This window comes from Eubalaena glacialis, chromosome 8 (assembly GCF_028564815.1).
Source record: "Eubalaena glacialis isolate mEubGla1 chromosome 8, mEubGla1.1.hap2.+ XY, whole genome shotgun sequence".
Classification (NCBI taxonomy): Eukaryota; Metazoa; Chordata; class Mammalia; order Artiodactyla; family Balaenidae; genus Eubalaena; species Eubalaena glacialis.
This window is the reverse complement of record NC_083723.1, coordinates 21744020-21761781: the sequence shown is the minus strand read 5'-3', so window position 1 is coordinate 21761781 and position 17762 is coordinate 21744020. Positions and strand designations below refer to the sequence as shown.

At 35.5% G+C, this 17762-nt stretch overlaps 1 protein-coding gene and 1 long non-coding RNA gene across 6 annotated transcripts in view; one reads left to right on the top strand and one right to left on the bottom strand.

The window, feature by feature from the left end:
- The window catches only part of LOC133096768 (uncharacterized), an 88143-nt gene that overhangs the window by 39178 nt on the left and 31203 nt on the right, over positions 1–17762 (top strand). The window lies entirely within an intron of this gene.
- Positions 10559–17762, bottom strand: part of PTPN12 (protein tyrosine phosphatase non-receptor type 12) — an 89053-nt gene continuing 81849 nt past the window's right edge. For both annotated transcript variants that reach the window (XM_061198464.1, XM_061198465.1), the window contains exons 14-18: positions 16645–16722; positions 15698–15765; positions 14399–14429; positions 11958–12065; positions 10559–11412 (exon numbers count right to left, since the gene is read on the bottom strand). In XM_061198464.1, the coding sequence (XP_061054447.1) occupies positions 11351–11412; positions 11958–12065; positions 14399–14429; positions 15698–15765; positions 16645–16722 (347 nt within the window). In that variant the 3' untranslated portion in view covers positions 10559–11350. The remainder of the gene's footprint in view (positions 11413–11957; positions 12066–14398; positions 14430–15697; positions 15766–16644; positions 16723–17762) is intronic.

Here is a 17762-nt window from a genome sequence, read left to right as displayed (position 1 = left end):
TCTTCCAGGTTGTCCATTTTATTAGCCTATAGTTGCTTGTAGTAATCTCTCGTGATCCTTTGTATTTCTGCAGTGTCAGTTGTTACTTCTCCTTTTTCATTTCTAATTCTATTGATTTGAGTCTTCTCCCTTTTTTCTTGATGAGTCTGGCTAATGGTTTATCAATTTTGTTTATATTCACAAAGAACCAGCTTTTAGTTTTATTGATCTTTGCTATTGTTTCCTTCATTTCTTTTTTCGTTTATTTCTGATCTGATCTTTATGATTTCTTTCCTTCTGCTAACTTTGGGGATTTTTGGTTCTTCTTTCTCTCATTGCTTTAGGTGTAAGGTTAGGTTGTTTATTTGAGATGTTTCTTGTTTCTTGAGGTAGGATTGTATTGCTATAACTTCCCTCTTAGAACTGCTTTTGCTGCATCCCATAGGTTTTGGGTCATCGTGTTTTCATTGTCATTTGTTGCTAGGTATTTTTGATTTCCTCTTTGATTCTTCAGTGATCTCTTGGTTATTTAGTAGTGTACTGTTTAGCCTCCATGTGTTTATATTTTTTATAGATATTTTTCCTGTAATTGATATCTAGTCTCATAGCTTTCTGGTTGGAAAAGATATTTGATATGATTTCAGTTTTCTTAAATTTACCAGGGCTTGATTTGTGACCCAAGATATGATCTATCCTGGAGAATGTTCCATGAGCACTTGAGGAGAAAGTGTATTCTGTTGTTTTTGGATGGAATGTCCTATAAATATCAATTAAGTCCATCTTGTTTAATGTATCATTCAAAGCTTGTGTTTCCTTATTTATTTTCATTTTGGATGATCTGTTCATTGGTGAAAGTGGGGTGTTAAAGTCCCCTACTATGATTGTGTTGCTGTCGATTTCCCCTTTTATGGCTGTTAGTATTTGCCTTATGTATTGAGGTGCTCCTATGTTGGGTGCATAAATATTTACAATTGTTATATCTTCCTCTTGGGTTGATTACTTGATCATTATGTAGTGTCCTTCTTTGTCTCTTGTAATAGTCTTTATTTTAAAGTCTATTTTGTCTGATATGAGAATTGCTACTTCAGCTTTCTTTTGATTGCCATTTGCATGGAATATCTGTTTCCATCCCCTCACTTTCAGTCTGTATGTGTCCCTAGGTCTGAAGTGGGTCTCTTGTAGACAGCATATATACGGGTCTTGTTTTTGTATCCATTCAGCCAGTCTATGTCTTTTGGTTGGAGCATTTAATCCATTTGCATTTAAGGTAGTTATCGATATGTATGTTCCTATTACCATTTTCTTAATTGTTTTGGGTTTGTTATTGTAGGTCTTTTCCTTCTCTTGTGTTTCCTGCCTAGAGAAGTTCCTTTAGCATTGTTGTAACGCTGGTTTGGTTGTGCTGAATTCTCTTAGCTTTTGCTTGTCTGTAAAGCTTTTAATTTCTCTGTCAAATCTGAGTGAGATCCTTGCTGGGTGGAGTAATCTTGGTTGTAGGTTTTTCCCTTTCATCCCTTTCAATATGTCCTGCCACTCCCTTCTGGCTTGCAGAGTTTCTGCTGAAAGATCAGCTGTTAACCTTATGGGGATTCCCTTGTATGTTATTTGTTGTTTTTCCCTTGCTGCTTTTAATATTTTTTCTTTGTATTTAATTTTTGATAGTTTGAATAATACGTGTCTTGGCGTGTTTCTCCTTGGATTTATCCTGTATGGGACTCTCTGCACTTCCTGGCCTTGATTAACTATTTCCTTTCCCATATTAGGGAAGTTTCCAACTATAATCTTTTCAAATATTTTCTCAGTCCCTTTCTTTTTCTCTTCTTCTTCTGGGACCCCTATAATTCGAATGTTGGTGCATTTAATGTTGTCCCAGAGGTCTCTGAGACTGTCCTCAGTTCTTTTCATTCTTTTTTCTTTATTCTGCTCTGCAGTAATTTCCACTATTTTATCTTCCAGGTCACTTATCTGTTCTTTTGCCTCAGTTATTCTGCTATTGATCCCTTCTAGAGTATTTTTAATTTCATTTATTGTGTTGTTCATCGTTGCTTGTTTCCTCTTTAGTTCTTCTAGGTCCTTGTTAAATGTTTCTTGCATTTTGTCTATTCTATTTCCAAGATTTTGGATCATCTTTACTATCATTATTCTGAATTCTTTTTCAGGTAGACTGCCTATTTCCTCTTCATTTGTTAGGTCTGGTGTGTTTTTACCTTGCTCCTTCATCTGCTGTGTGTTTTTCTGTCTTCTCATTTTGCTTATCTTACTGTGTTTGGGGTCTCCTTTTCTCAGGCTGCAGGTTCGTAGTTCCTGTTGTTTTTGGTGTCTGCCCCCAGTGGCTAAGGTTGGTTCAGTGGGTTGTGTAGGCTTCCTGGTGGAGGGGACTGGTGCCTGTGTTCTGGTGAATGAGGCTGTATCTTGTCTTTCTGGTGGGCAGGACTGCGTCCGGTGGTGTGTTTTGGGGTGTCTGTGACCTTATTATGATTTTAGGCAGCCTCTCTGCTAATGGATGGGGTTGTGTTCCTGTCTTGCTAGTTGTTTGGCATAGGGTGTCCAGCACTGTAGCTTGCTGGTCGTTGAGTGGAGCTGGGTCTTAGCGTTGAGATGGAGATCTCTGGGAGAGCTTTCACCGTTTGATTTTATGTGGAGCCGGGAGGTCTCTTGTGGACGAATGTCCTGAACTCGGCTCTCCCACCTCAGAGACTCAGGCCTGACACCCAGCCAGAGCACCAAGACCCTGCCAGCCACATGGTATCTAGAAAAACGTCTGGGAGACACCACAGCAGGGCCAGCTGCTTAGCAGTTGCAGCTGTAACAGGAAGCTTATTCCTCCCTATGTATGGGGCAAGTTGTCCTGCAGGTGCAAGGGCGTCTCCTTCGTCCTAAGGAAACTAACTTCTTGTCACCCTCGCTGTGGACTAGGCGCCGACATTGTGTCATTACATTTGTTTTTAATTAAATTAATTTTAAAAGAAAATACTCAAGCATATATAAGTTTTTTTTTCCAGACTCCAAGTGGCTTATGAAATCAAAATGCTACCTTGTCTTCCTAAAAATGATTCACCAAAAAGAAAATAATAAATAAATAATTTTTTAAAAAAAGAATTCTAGAGCTAAGGAGACATGATGGAAGGAGCAATTGATTCTATAAGTCAAGAGAGTAATATATTGAGAATTAGGAAGGCTTTATGGGGAAAGCACTACTGGTAGACTTTGAAAAGTATGTAACTCCCCTTTTACATTTGAAGAGGGTTCTATGCAGGGGGTGGATGTTGGGTGGGACCAGATGAGCAAAGAACAGAGGAGAAAAATTCCAAGGTATATTTGTTTCTGCTTTTGTTTTTTTAATAAATTTATTTATATTTTATTTATTTATTTTTGGCTGTGTTGGGTCTTCGTGGCTGCGCGCGGGCTTTCTCTAGTTGAAGAGAGCGGGGGCTACTCTTTGTTGCGGTGCACAGGCTTCTCATTGCAGTGGCTTCTCTTGTTGCGGAGCATGGGCTCTAGGCATGTGGGCTCAGTAGTTGTGGCTCGTGGGCTCTAGAGCGCAGGCTCAGTAGTTGTGGCGCACGGGCTTAGTTGCTCCGCAGCATGTGGGATCTTCCCAGACCAGGGATGGAACCCATGTCCCCTGCATTGGCAGGCGGACTCTTAACCACTGCGCCCCCAGGGAAGTCCCTCCAAGGTATATTTGGGGGCTAAGTTTTCTATAGCTGAAGTTTAGGGTGTGGGGGCCAGTGGTGGCAGATGAAGCTTAATGATTGGAGCCACATCATGGACCTCAAATGACATGCAAAAGCCTCCCTGCTCTCCCAGATACTTCTCTGGGAAGAATTACTTAAAAGGAGCTGTTATTTGAATACATAGTACCACGTAACTCCACTTCTCCCTCCTCCCCCTCCCCCTTCATCCTTCAGAGAGAGAGCAAAATGTCCCTGCATTGTAACCTTGGACGACTTACTTCTCTCTGTACCCTGATTTCCTCATCTATAAATGGATATTAAAGGTAGTACCTACTCATTAAGTGAGTCACTTACAGCAGTATATGGGCATAGTGAGCAATGTATGAGTGTTTGTTACATAAATAATGGATATAGCTCTACATAGTAGAAAATCTCAAAGAATTGTTCTCAGTCATATAAGGAAAGGGAAGGATTTCAGATCTGTTTAGATCTCTGCTAACTCCCAACCTTGGGCTTCAGACTTTTCACATTACAAATTTATGTATATCATTATAGCCTTAAAGAACATAATTGCTAAAAGGACTGCTAATGTGCCCTTTTATTTTAGAGCTCAGGTAGATGCTGCTTTTCCAGCCCTAGGAGCCGCTTACAGAGTTTCATTAAATGGATACATTTCTAATTATGTAAGGCATTATTTAAGACTTTGGAAATTCCTTGGCTTCTAGCTACAGCGTTTTGACATTTTTCAGTTCATTACCAACTATATATACACCTATGAACCGTGGAAAAGTGATAGTAAATAGGAAAAAAGTGGAATCTACATTAAATATTTTGAGATTTGACTTATGCATTTTCTGTTCTCCATGTTTGTAGTTGTTTTGGTTGTATATTGCTTCATAATAAACTTTACAGTAAAACAATGTCTTTAAACAACACTTTATTATTTCGCACAGTTCTGGGGATTAGGAGGGCCACCTGGACACTTCTCCACGTGGTGTTGGCTGGGATTAGCTCTTCACATAGTTTCTCATCATTCTCTCATTGTTCAGTGGTTTAGCCGGAGGTTCTTTACATGCCAGCAGGGACCCAAGAGACTGAAGCAGCCTGTCCCTTAAGGTCTACACAAAGAGTCAGCCTAGAAACACATCTGCTGCATTTGATTGGTCAAAGCAAAGCAGAAGGCCAGCCCAGATACTAGAAAACAAACTCCACCTTGATGGGAGGAGCTGAAAATATTGTGGCCATGATTTCCAACCTGCCAAAATAGCTTACCAAGTTAACTATAAAATTAAAATTGACCAAGTTGGTAAAATTCCGATTCTGACTTCTGTCCCATACTTTTGCCCTAGAAATTTACTGCAGGATAGGAAGTAAACAGAGATACCAAGGAAAAGCATGCAGATGGCCTTCATGAGTTTTCTTTAGCATTTATTTTTCCTCTTTTTTTGTCTACGCCATGTGCCACATGGGATCTTCGCTCCCCGACCAGGGATTGCACCCACGCCCCCTGCAGTGGAAGCACGGAGTCCCACCCACTGGACCGCCAGGGAAGTTCCCTTCATCAGTTCTCAAGCCATGTATTTTAAAGCATATTAGGGACATTTGACTTAAGTAACTAGTCAGTTAACTAGCACACAAGTTTCTTGCCTGCTAAAGCCTACACTCCTAGCTTCTCTGAAAACTAGGGCATATAGTAGTGTCAGTAATTAAGTGCAAGGATTTTGTAACAGGAGCTAGGTTTAAATTCTGGCTTTGCTACTTTGTGTGAGTTTAAATTATCTAAAGTCTGTATTCCGCAGATTCATCCATAAAACAGGGATGTCCATCTGGCAAAGTTTTTGTGAAGATTAAGAAAGATAATGTATTCAGAGATAAGCAGAAGGCTTGGCACTTGGTAAGCATTCAGCAAGGTTAATAATTTTTATTAGATAGGCCTGAGTCTGCATGAGGTGTATTGATGCCTTAAGATTTGCATATGACTCTTGCAAAGGGGGGCACTTGGCATTAGGGACTTCACAAACACTCTAAAATAGTGAAGCCACCCCAAGAAGCTTTTGGGCTATAGCTTTCTAAATTTTCTTGAGTGCCTTTCCTGACTTTTTTTTTTTTTTTTGGTACCTATAAATTTCCTCTTGGCTTGCTTTGCTGCCCCCTTCTGACAGAATGGGGAAGAGTTCCATGATGTCCCACCTCTATAGCCACTGAAACTGCTAAAAGCTATCAATGTCAAAGAATCCAACTTTCAAAAGCCTTTGGCCCTAAATTCAACTGAATTCACACAAAAGCAAAGTCTAAATGTAAAATTTCTACATATAAATTTTACTTTATTTCTGTTACATGGAAATCGATATTGACAGATGAAATAATATTAAAATGGATCAATCCATTTTCAATCTTTAGATTGAAAAGATGCCAAGAATACTTTGTTATTCTGAATGGCAATAGTCAATTTCCTATAAACTTCATTTTACCTTTCTGAAACAATAAAATGTGTACATATATAATTTTAATTTAAAAAATGTTTTTCTAGTGAATTCCCTGGTGGTTAGGACTCAGTGCTTTCACTGTGGAGGCCCGGGTTCAGCCCCTGGTCGGGGAACTAAGATCCTGCAAGCCGCGAGGCGCAGTGTGGTCAGAAAAAGAAATAAAAATGGCTTTCCAATGTTAATCTCAGCTAATCTCTACATATTTCAAATTATACAATATATGTAGTGTGCCCAGATTGGTATTTAAAATTTTTTGCATAGAAGCTGCATGAAAATGTTATTGTATAATTAATTCAAATACAATGAGAAATGCTAAATACTTAGATTTTATATTTAATACAGTAAATTATTTAATGCTTTCTCACATTTTAGTTTTAGAAAGTATTGGAAATATTCTAACAGGTTTACATATAAGTTGATAAAGCTAAAATTTAAAAACCACAATACTTTAAAATATCACAGATGTATTGTACATTTGTGTACTTACTATAAACTTAATCCTACTAAAATTTTTTTCAGTCAGGAAAACAATGTTTTAAGGAGAAATTTCGAACTACTTTTCTGTTTAATGTTTGGCTATTTGGGTATAAATCTGTAGTAGCCAAAGAATATGTTCTTGCTGAAATGTTGGCAAGAGTTAAGTCACAAATACTATTACATTAAATCACGATTATAGTACATAGGCCATCTTATCTCTAAAAAATGAAAAATGGTTGGAATCTTTGGAATTCCCTTCCCCCACTAACTCAACAAAGCCCAGATTTGTTGTAGTTTAAAACACTGAGACACATCTTCTTGAGCTACCCAAGCGTAGCTGCTTTTCACTGATTAAATTGTTCACGATCTAATTGGTCATCTGCATATCATGCAAGATTTGTGCACCTTAAAGACAAATAGCGGGGGAAACAGACTGCAGCAAATCTGTTAAGAAAATACAGTTTATATTCAAAACTAGAGCTACTTTTAGCACAATATATTGAATGGTTATGTGCCAAAATTTTTGTTAAAGTTTTCGCAATTCTCCATCTGCCAGAATTGAAAATATGAGCTTCTGGCCTTTAAGAGCTGTGTAACAAAGATCTAAAATTGGAGAATAGAGTATTAAAAAACTGAAATTAATTCACATCTGATTATTTAGAAAGCTATTAAATGTGAATGTGAACTTTTGATATCTAAAATAACGTCACTAAAAGCAGGCAATTAGGAGACATCTGTGTAAGAAAACAAAAACAGCAAAAACTTTTCCAAAACTAGCACAACAGTGATTTAATTAAATTTAATTCTATATTTAGGATTAAAATAGAATGACTTCACAGATTGCAGTCAAGGCCACCAAAAATGTACTTCAACAAAAATATTATAATCAGAACACATTTTAAGACTAAGTATACTTAAGATGTCATTCTTCACTTGAATTTCTCTCAAAAGCTTCAGATTGCAAATTGCATTATTTTTATTGCTTCCCTTCTCATTTAGCACAAAATCGTCTCTTTTTAGTTTAACTATGTGCCCATTAATAGACAAATGGATAAAGAAGATGTGGCGTATAAATACGATGAATATATATTACTCGGCCATGAAAAAGGAAGAAAATTTGCCATTTGCAACAACATGCATGGAACTAGAGTGTATTATGCTAAGTCAGACAGAGAAAAACAAATCCTGTACGACTTCACTTATATGTGGAATCTAAAAAACAAAACAAACGAACAAACCTAACAAAACAGAAACAGATTCATAGATAGAACAAACTGGTGGTTGCCAGAGGGAAAGGGGGTGGGGGGGATGACTGAAATCGGTGGAGATTAAGAGGTACAAACTTCCAGTTATAAATGAGTCACAGGGATGTCATGTACAGCACAGGGAATACAGTTCAATATTGTAGTAACTTTGTATGATTACAGATGGTAACTAGACTTATCGTGGTGATAATTTTGTAATGTATAATTATTGGATCACTATGTTGTACACCTGAAACTAATATAATATTGTAAGTCAATTATACTTAAGTTAAAAGTTGACACAGGCAATGGCATTAAAAAATGTTTTAAACAATAAAAAGAATTTCATAGTTTCAGCTATTTGAAGTGACCACAGGGGTTTAGGACATAGTTATGTAAATTTGCTCAGGCAAAAACTTAACCACATGTCCTATGAGCCTGTTACCTGAGAGGAAGTCACTTAGCTAATGACTAAGCCTAGCTCAGCACTGACATATGACTATGGCTTTACTGCTCTCTGTTTACCAATATTAGGAGAAAATGTCCATAAAGTGAAAACTACTAGAGTAAAAAATACTATTTGTGAAAAATTGCTTCCAAAAGAAAGGTAACTGATAGTGTTAGGATGGAAAAGTAAAGATTAAAGGTCTTTGTAGCATTAGCTGTAAGGGAGAGGATTTGGATAAAGTAGCAGGATAAATTTGCCAGTGGTTTATCTCAGATACAAATGACCTTATTTATTATACGCTTTATATAGAAAAATAAAAATGAGTAACTTTATTGATTGTTCTAGGCAATATAAAAATCACTGGGAGAAAGCTAAAGGTGGAAAAAGGCAGAATTTAAAACATTATAAAGATAGGCAATGGAACAGAAAGAAAAAAAAATCTAGTAATTAACTCAGATCAATGAATATATAACATATGACAAGACTATATATTTAATGGAGGAAGGACATTAACTGGTGATTCATAAAAGGAAAAAGAAATCTACCTCACACTCTATACAAAAAAATTAATTCTGTAGCTTTAGATAAAAACATAACATAAAAATATAAATAAAAAATAAAGCTTCTAGAAAACTAAAGAATATCTTTGTGATCTTGGGGTGGGCAAAGATTTCTAAAAGAGGACACCAAAAAGGAGTAATTATAAAAGATTGATAAATTGGATTTAATTAAATTCAGGAACTTCTGTTTATCAAAACAAACAAACAAAAAAACACCATTAGTAGAGTGAAAAGGCAAAGCACAGGCAAACACACATGGAATATATAAATAATTCCAACAAATCAATAAGAAAAAGACAAACAACTAAATAGAAAAACAGGTGCAAAGTTGCCGGATGATAGGATATGTGCATACTCAGCTTTAGTAGATACTGCCAAACAGTATCTGCTTGAGACTTGAACAGGTCCTTCACAAAAATGAATATCCACATGGTCATAAGCACATGAGAATGTGCTCAACCTCATTAGTCAGGAGGGAAATATGTTAACAATCAGAACCACCACTTTGGAAAATTGTTTGGCAATATCTACAAAGCTGAATGTATATGTGCATACCCTATAATCCAAAAATTGCACTCCTGGATATATACCCAACAGATTTATATATATAAGTGTACCAAAACACATTTTAAAATGTTTGTAGCAACAAAATTTGTAATTTTCCCAAGCCAAAAACAACCCAAATGTCTATTAGTAGCAGAATGAACAAACTGTGGTATATTCATACAATGCAAAACTCTAGCAATGAAAAATGAACAAGCAACTGCTACACATATAATAATGAACAAATCTTAGAAGCCCAAGGGGAAGCTTCTCAGTGGCTGGTCCTGTTCTACTGCTTGACCTAGGGGTGGTCACACTCAGAGGAGTGTATACTTTGTGATGGTTAATATGCTTTTTGCACCCTTCTGAATACATGTATACTTCAATGAAGGAGTTCCAAAGCAACTCCTTACCAAGAAAAAGATCTTTACAAATGATTTTAGTGCCATATTATACAAATCATAAAGTGTGTGGAGACTAAATTTTTTTTCAGTTATACTTTATTTCAGTTTAAATTTTATTAAGAAAATGATATGCTGTAGAGGTGTTTGTATCTTATGACTGTCAAGGGTCCACTGTATTTACATTTTTTGAACAAATATATGAGAAAAATGTGAAATTCTAAGACCAATGAGCTTTATAAATTTTTCAACATGAAATCATAGTATTATTTTCTCTTCCACAACAATCCTCTTTCTATTCATATACGATTACTTTATCTCACTTTAGTCTCATAATTTCTTCCCTCTTTTATATGCAGAGGGAAAATACAGATATCTATCAGCTTTGATCAATGATGTCAAAATTCAAACTTGGTACTTACGGAAAGGACCTCTGCTCCAGTGCAGGATGGGAAGAAACCAGTTCCCTTTTCCCAACTGCACCTTTGTTTGGTGTTTTCCTGGCATCCCAGTAGGCAATAATGAGAAGGCTAAGAAGGATGCCTAGGGCTGACTCCAGGATAAGTATTTAGAACTGCAAAGCCATATTTCTGCAGAAGGTGCTCCCTATTCTATAATTAAGAAATTAAACCCCATTCATACTCATGACTTAAAGATAAGACTGAGCTGGGAGGAAGGTGGATATTAAGTCTAATTTCCCACAAAAGAGGAATGAAAAACCAAAACAAGTAGGCACTGTAAAATTGTTTTTGTCTTTTTAATGGCAGGTCAAATATCCTGAAACATACATATATTTTGATAGTCTTCTAATCCCAGTTGAGTTCAAATATTAAAGTAACACACACGAGCTAAGAGAATTCAATATTGTTCCAAGGCACTTACTGAATCTCCATAACTAGATGAAAACAAGGACAATTAGGATGGACAATTAGACAGTGTATAATATAAAAATAACTTTTTTGCTTACAATTTACAAAATGTATTATTATTACAATCTTTGATCTCTGATAACCTGTAATGCTGGCTGCATGAATCCAGCAATTTTAAAATTCAGAAACTATTTTCTAAAACTTCAGGGCAAATAATTTACAAATAAGGTACACAAAGATTTAGACCATGCAGAAATTTCTTACATCTTCTGTTAATAATATTTTATGACTGTAACTTTATCAAATTATATACCTACTTGCCCTGTACATATACAAAATAATGCATACATGATAAAACATTAGCAAAAGAGTAGTCCTTAAACTCAATTTATCATAAAAGTATTACTATATTAACATGTCTACAAGCAGCGTGTAACAGGGTTAAGAGACATTAAGGCAATAATACTTGAAGTTACAAAATAAACCGTATGTAATACTTTTTCCTAAGTGTAATATAAGGCAGGTAGATGGTCCCAGCAAAAAACACTAAGGTAACAATCTACACTGCTGTTAGTCCCACATTTTTAAGATGGAATACTATAAATCTGGCTTTCAGTGGCACTTGAATTTTCCAGTATAATTTAAAGTGTCTTTTAGTTCCCTGAATCATGTCCATTCTGAAGGTGGATCTCTTGGTCCTTTGGGTTTTCCACAGCGATTACCAAAACCTATAATCAAAATACCACAATAATTCTCTAGTGTTCAGAAATATTTTTACACTATTAAGCTCATGTCTGTAGACATTCTTATTTTCTGGAACAAATAAATTTCCATATGGAAATTTAGAACTTAAACTAAACAAATCTCTACAAACACAAACCAACTCTTAATTTGTTCTGGGTAGTTGAAAATAATTGCTTCTTTTATAAAAATAAAATCAATTCTATCAAAATGTAAGAAAAACAGCTAAGATATTTTAGTCTTTCCAACTCAAAAGAAAGATTTGTTTACACACTGCAGTTTTTTATATTTTAGTTTTTAACCTCAGTATGAAACAGAATAAATTAGTTCATTTGTTTCATAATTAATTCCAAGCAACTTGGACAGTACATGTTTTATTCTTGGCAAGTGCCATTTAAGAACCTGAATAAATCATAGCACAAAGATAAACTTTGCCTTAAGGAAATTCTGGAATGATGGCAAATAACTTTTTCATTCTTGCCAGCATTAACTACACAATTACAGTTTTTAAATTATCTAATAAACAAATTACCAATCTCTGTGGCTTCTGTTGGACTTTCTGATATTTGATCTTTCTTGTTACTGAAAGTAGGTGGACATTCTGTACAAGTCTCTGTATGAATACCTCGTGCTGGATGGTCTAAAATGCAAATCAAAGCCATTGTTAGTCATATCATGTGTAGCATCATAGGTAGAAGAATCCTCTAATTGTTTTAATGTGGGCAGTTAGTTAAAAGAGCAAGTTTTTTCTTGAGCATAATTTTAGAGGCCCAGATAAATATAAATGCAAGGGTAATGAACACAGGAAATTATATTAGGTGTTCTTGCAGGCACCTAGAAATCTGCAGTGAGTACTTCTGCTGTGTGATGATTCTCCTTATGCTCCTACTTTAACTGCAACTGAAATGCCTTTATATGGAAATCAATGGCAAACAAGTTCATAGTTTATTAATGGACTTAATATTTGTGCTTAAAAGTAGTAATTCTTTTCTTTTAAGATTTAGCATTGCTTAAATTTTAGTTAGTTTACAAATTTAACTGCCAATGCATAAGATTAGTAACAAAAGAAATCAACTACCATGATTCAGGCATTCTTTCACCACCTTCGTCACATCCCCTACACCCCCTGTAAGGAACTTTTCTGGAAACTTGGAATACAAATCAAATAACAGACAATCCTTGTCCTCAGGTGCTTATAGTCTAGACAGGGGTCGGCAAACGTTTTCTGTAAAGGGCTAGAGAATATTTTAGGCTTTGCAAGCCACATACGGTCTCTGTCGCACATTCTTCATTGATTTTTGTTTCTTTGTTTTTATTTTTAAACACCTCTTTAAAATGTAAAAATAATTCATTCAGCTCAAGGGCAGAATAAGAAAACAAGCCACAGGCAGGATTAGGCTTGTGGGATACAGTTTGCTAACCCCTGGTCTAGTAGGAGAGCCAGACAAGTACATTACTTATTATAGTAGTGTGATAAGGTTTATAATAAACGGGGACAGAAAGGAGAGGCATGTAGACGAAACTAGTGGCGGAGAGGTATTCCTCATATTTCTATGAGGAAATGATGATTTAGGCTAAAAGCCTCAATGAAGTAAAGGGCCTACTACTGAGTAAGAGTTAGTGGGATTCATGAAGAAAATAAAGATTTGGAAAATTCAGGGGAAATAAAAAGGGTATAAACTAGAGCAGGTAAGATAACCAAGCAACGCTGAGGGCTCAACTGTGGATCAATCCTAGAACTGTATGCTCACTCTGTAAAACTGAGCCAAGTTCCCCAGCAGTATTCAGTAATCCTGAGGGATAAAGTAAAATGGTATGGGAATTAGGGGCAAGAAAGTTAAGGATAACTGTGAGTGTGACTAGAGTGATGGATGATGGTATCCAGATTGAATAGAGAAGGAAGAGAAACCAGAAAGGAGTTAACAGATAATAAGAAAATAAAAGACCCAGGGATCTAGCCATAGCAGCAGTAGTAATATAACATAGATAATAATAACAGCATTGCTACCATTTCAGTGCCTACCATGTGCCGGGCACTGTCTAATACTCTCCATATATGGAGATTTAATTTAATTAAATCTTCGCAACAATCCTCTAGGGTAGGTTACTACTATTATCTGCATTTCACAGAGAAGAAAACTGAAGCCTAGAAAGATTAGGTAACTTGCCCAAATCCACATAGTAAGTAAAATGGCAAAAATGGGACTCCAATCCAGGTGGGCTTGACGCTAAAGCTTCTGCTCTTTTCCTTATAATATGTTGCTGCAGGAAAGTAAACAGAGAGTAATAAAGAGTTTATGAGATGGAATGGAGCCCCATTAGGCAAAGATCCAGGAAGAGAGCAGCTGAAGCAGAATGGAGGGTAAGGGCAGAGGTGATAGATAAATTGAGGGAACTGTATAAGCTAGGATGTTTAATGAGCTGCTTACGTAGTTACTGATTTATAAGAATTAACAAATAACTTGACCTATTTTACTATGATCGTAAAAGTAATGTAGTAGAAAAATTTTCTAACTTGGCATTATAACACTGGGTTGAGCTAACATAATCTTACTAGCCTTCACAAATGTGGAAGTCCTAAAAGGAAGATTTCCAAAACAATTGATTTTTAGGCACCCAATTCAATCATCTAGGTTAATTTGGGGCATTTATTCAAATCATTGTCAGATCTAGATTCCAAGTGTTTTTATAAACAACAGAAATAAAATACAGGAAAATATTTTAAAAATAATTTCCTTCCCATCAGCCTGTAACTACTGATAATAAATGCTGTTATCCTCCTGATCAATAATAATATCTGGTATAATAACGAATTCAAAAGAATTATACTATATAATTCAGGTTCTAGAAGAGTTGTCCTACATATTTTCACATACTGAAATAACCAAATAAATAGCATACACCATGAGACATGCTATTTTATGGAAATTAATCTATATAATCTATAGCAAAAAGGAACACAATCCAACTTACCACATGTTTCACTTCCAGAGGTTATCAAGCCCTATAAGGAAGACATTCAATAGCTATTACAGTACATCCCTTTCAGGTACAAATTATAGAAAATTTGGTCTGTTACGAGTATATATCCCAATAAATCAAGATCTATCAAGATTCTCGTGTCAAAGGAAAAGAAAACAATGGTGTTTTCAATTAGGGTTAAAAATTTTTAATGTTGTGGTGTTCTATACTGGGAGTAAAAGGATAGGGGAATTCCTTTTCCTTCTGGATGAAAACTGAAAATGCAGAAGTTACTACCTAAGAGAACATACACACAACTGCATTTTGCCAGCCCTCTACTGTATTCATCAAGTTATGATATCACTGATTGTAAGACATAGCATCATTATTAGGTTACCAGTACTTTATTTACCAATTAAAGTATATCACAATGCTTTTTTAATCAATTTTAAGATATACGCCAATTTCAGAGATATTCAAATATGAGAGAAATATTAATGTTGATGAAAAATGGCATTTCCCATGGCTAAAATACTTAGCTACCAAAACATTTCCTGAATGTGAAAGGAAGTCTCACGTGACCAGAAAAACCAAAGGGAGAGACAATATACCTTGTTTTATAATGGAAAGAACAAAATCTAGGAAAGTACTAGGACCCTGAAAATAGTAACTCCTGTTCTATTCATACCTCCAAAATGATTTGAAACAAGGCATAATTTACAAATTTCAAAAGCAGCTTGGGAAAATTTCAAAAGCAGCTTGGGAATATGACCATCACTCTGAAGTGATGGTCATATGTAGATCATAATGCTCTTTAAAAAAATTTTAGGGCTTCCCTGGTGGCGCAGTGGTTGAGAATCTGCCTGCCAATGCAGGGGACACGGGTTCGAGCCCTGGTCTGGGAAGATCCCACATGCCGTGGAGCAACTAGGTCCGTGAGCCACAACTACTGAGCCTGCGTGTCTGGAGCCTGTGCTCCGCAACAAGAGAGGCCACGATAGTGAGAGGCCCGCGCACCGCGATGAAGAGTGGCCCCCGCTTGCCGCAACTAGCGAAAGCCCTTGCACAGAAACAAAGACACAACACAGCCAAAAAAAATAAAAATAAATAAATTAATTAATTAAAAAAAATTTTTTAGATCTCACATTTTATACACTTTTCATGTGAAATTATAGCATAAGAAATAATTATCAAAAATTATATTTAATAGTCTTAAGGTAAGTTATTATAACAAACAACTGTAAGATAAATTAATAAAACAAAAGAACAAAAATATTGAGCTATAGCTGTTCCAATCCCAAAAGGACTCACTTCAGGTTTTCTTTGTTCACACTGTTCCTGATTTTGAAGTTCACTCCACTCAGATCTTACAGGTGTATCTGAGAAAAATGAAATCTTACAATTAAAATTAACATCTTTAATTCTTAAAATTTCTTGCTTTAAGGTAATATACAAAAACAGATACTATAGATTTTTAGAAACTATCACTTCCACTAAAAAATTTCTAGCTTCTATTAATTGAAGAATATGCCTTTAAGCTTTCTTCCTTAAAATTTAAAGAATTGAGTTATCAGAGTTTATTACAAGTGCATTGTAATCTACAGGTATGACAGACTTAGACTTATTTATTTAATATTAGTGAAGTATACGGCTTCACTGTTTTTTAACATTCTTAAAATCAGTTAAAATGAATAAAATATTTGTAAAATGCAGCTCAGATAAGACTAGTAGTGTGCACCTCCACTGAGCACAAGACACCGTAAATATATTAAAGCTGTTTCTATACTCTTTTTCAGGATGGGAAGGACGAGGAATATATTATCAATACCCTGAAATATCACTTTCTCCCTCACTGATACTCTTGTGGCCTTAAGGGTCCTCAGTTAACATCAACTGAGTGATGCCTGCCTACAACAGAATTAAATGTTTACTTACCTAAACTGGTACCAAGTGAAGCAGTTAATGTCTTTTCATAAGTAAGTGCCATTTTTAATGTACGAAAAGACAATAAAGACAGTTGCATTTAACTGGATTATAGTGTTTGATATAAATGCAGCCATTTTATTAGCAGTCTTAGCAAATAAAAAATACCATTATAAGTATTTTTCATACAAGGAATTAAAAACATTTGTCAGTATAAATTCAAACCTGTTTTTCAATTTAATTGTGTAGTTCAACAGCAACAGACTGTAATCAGCCATGTTTTTCAGAGCTTATTATTAAAGCATGAAATAGGTAAAATCAGAAGATACACTCACTATGTTCACTGGCCAATACAAAAGACTCAGGAGTTCTTTCAGGTAGGGGAGGAGGCGAATCTTCACTAACATCAACATCTAAATCAAATACATAAAATTTAGACAAATTATGAACTTGTTAAAAAATGTTAACTCATTTAAAAGTGAACTTGTTATCTAAACAAAATAAGACAGCTTTCTTGACATTCTTAAAAATCACTGCCACAAGTATCTAAGAGAACCCGTTTTTAAAAATGCAAAAATAAACAAGATATCCTTATCACTCGACTTGTTATCAAAAACAATTATAAAGCTTATTGAGCAAAGACTGAACTCCATCACTGTTGCACAGAGAAAGTGACTCTCCCATGACTTTCCTGACACCATGTAGGCATTAATCACACTGTCCTCTTGAGTCTGAAGGCATCTTCAGCAGAGAAGCCAGCAGGCGAGTGCCTTCTCTACTGGGTCTGCCGATAATGCTTTGAGTCCACAAAGGAAAGCTTCAGTCATTTGACTTAAGTCAGTGTTTCCCAAACTGTAATCGATTGCTTAACTCCTTTTATGAGTTTTGCCATACTGTGGACCATATGTCCTATTTTTTTAAATCCCACTCATTTTAAACTTAACTATGTACTTCAGTCATGTTTTAAATAGTAATGACTAAAATAACAGATTAAAAGTGCTAGTTATTTTTCCAATACACAAAAATATAACCATTAAAATTTTTGGATGTTCATTTATTTATTGCCTAAAATCTTGTGAACAGTGGCATATGACCATACTTTGAGAATACTGACTGAAGCCATATAAAAGCTTTTCACCAGTAAAAACAAAATTAGCTCTTGGAAAAGATAATGCATTAAGTAAGCCTTGTCAGTTAGCCTTATTATGGCATAAGGTGAAATGAGAGTATTAGATCCTTTGAGGTTTCACTGGAGGTAGAAAAAGAAAATATGAGGATACAATTCTGTGTGTGGACTCTCAGGTTAGAAAAGATGGGACAAAGAAAGGAAGATGTGAGGATCCTATATTGTCCGGACCTTGACAACTGTTTTCTTAAAAATGTGAACAATTGTGCCATGATACTTTGCTATTTTACCACATTTGATAGGCTATGCATTAAAAAGAGAGTGAAA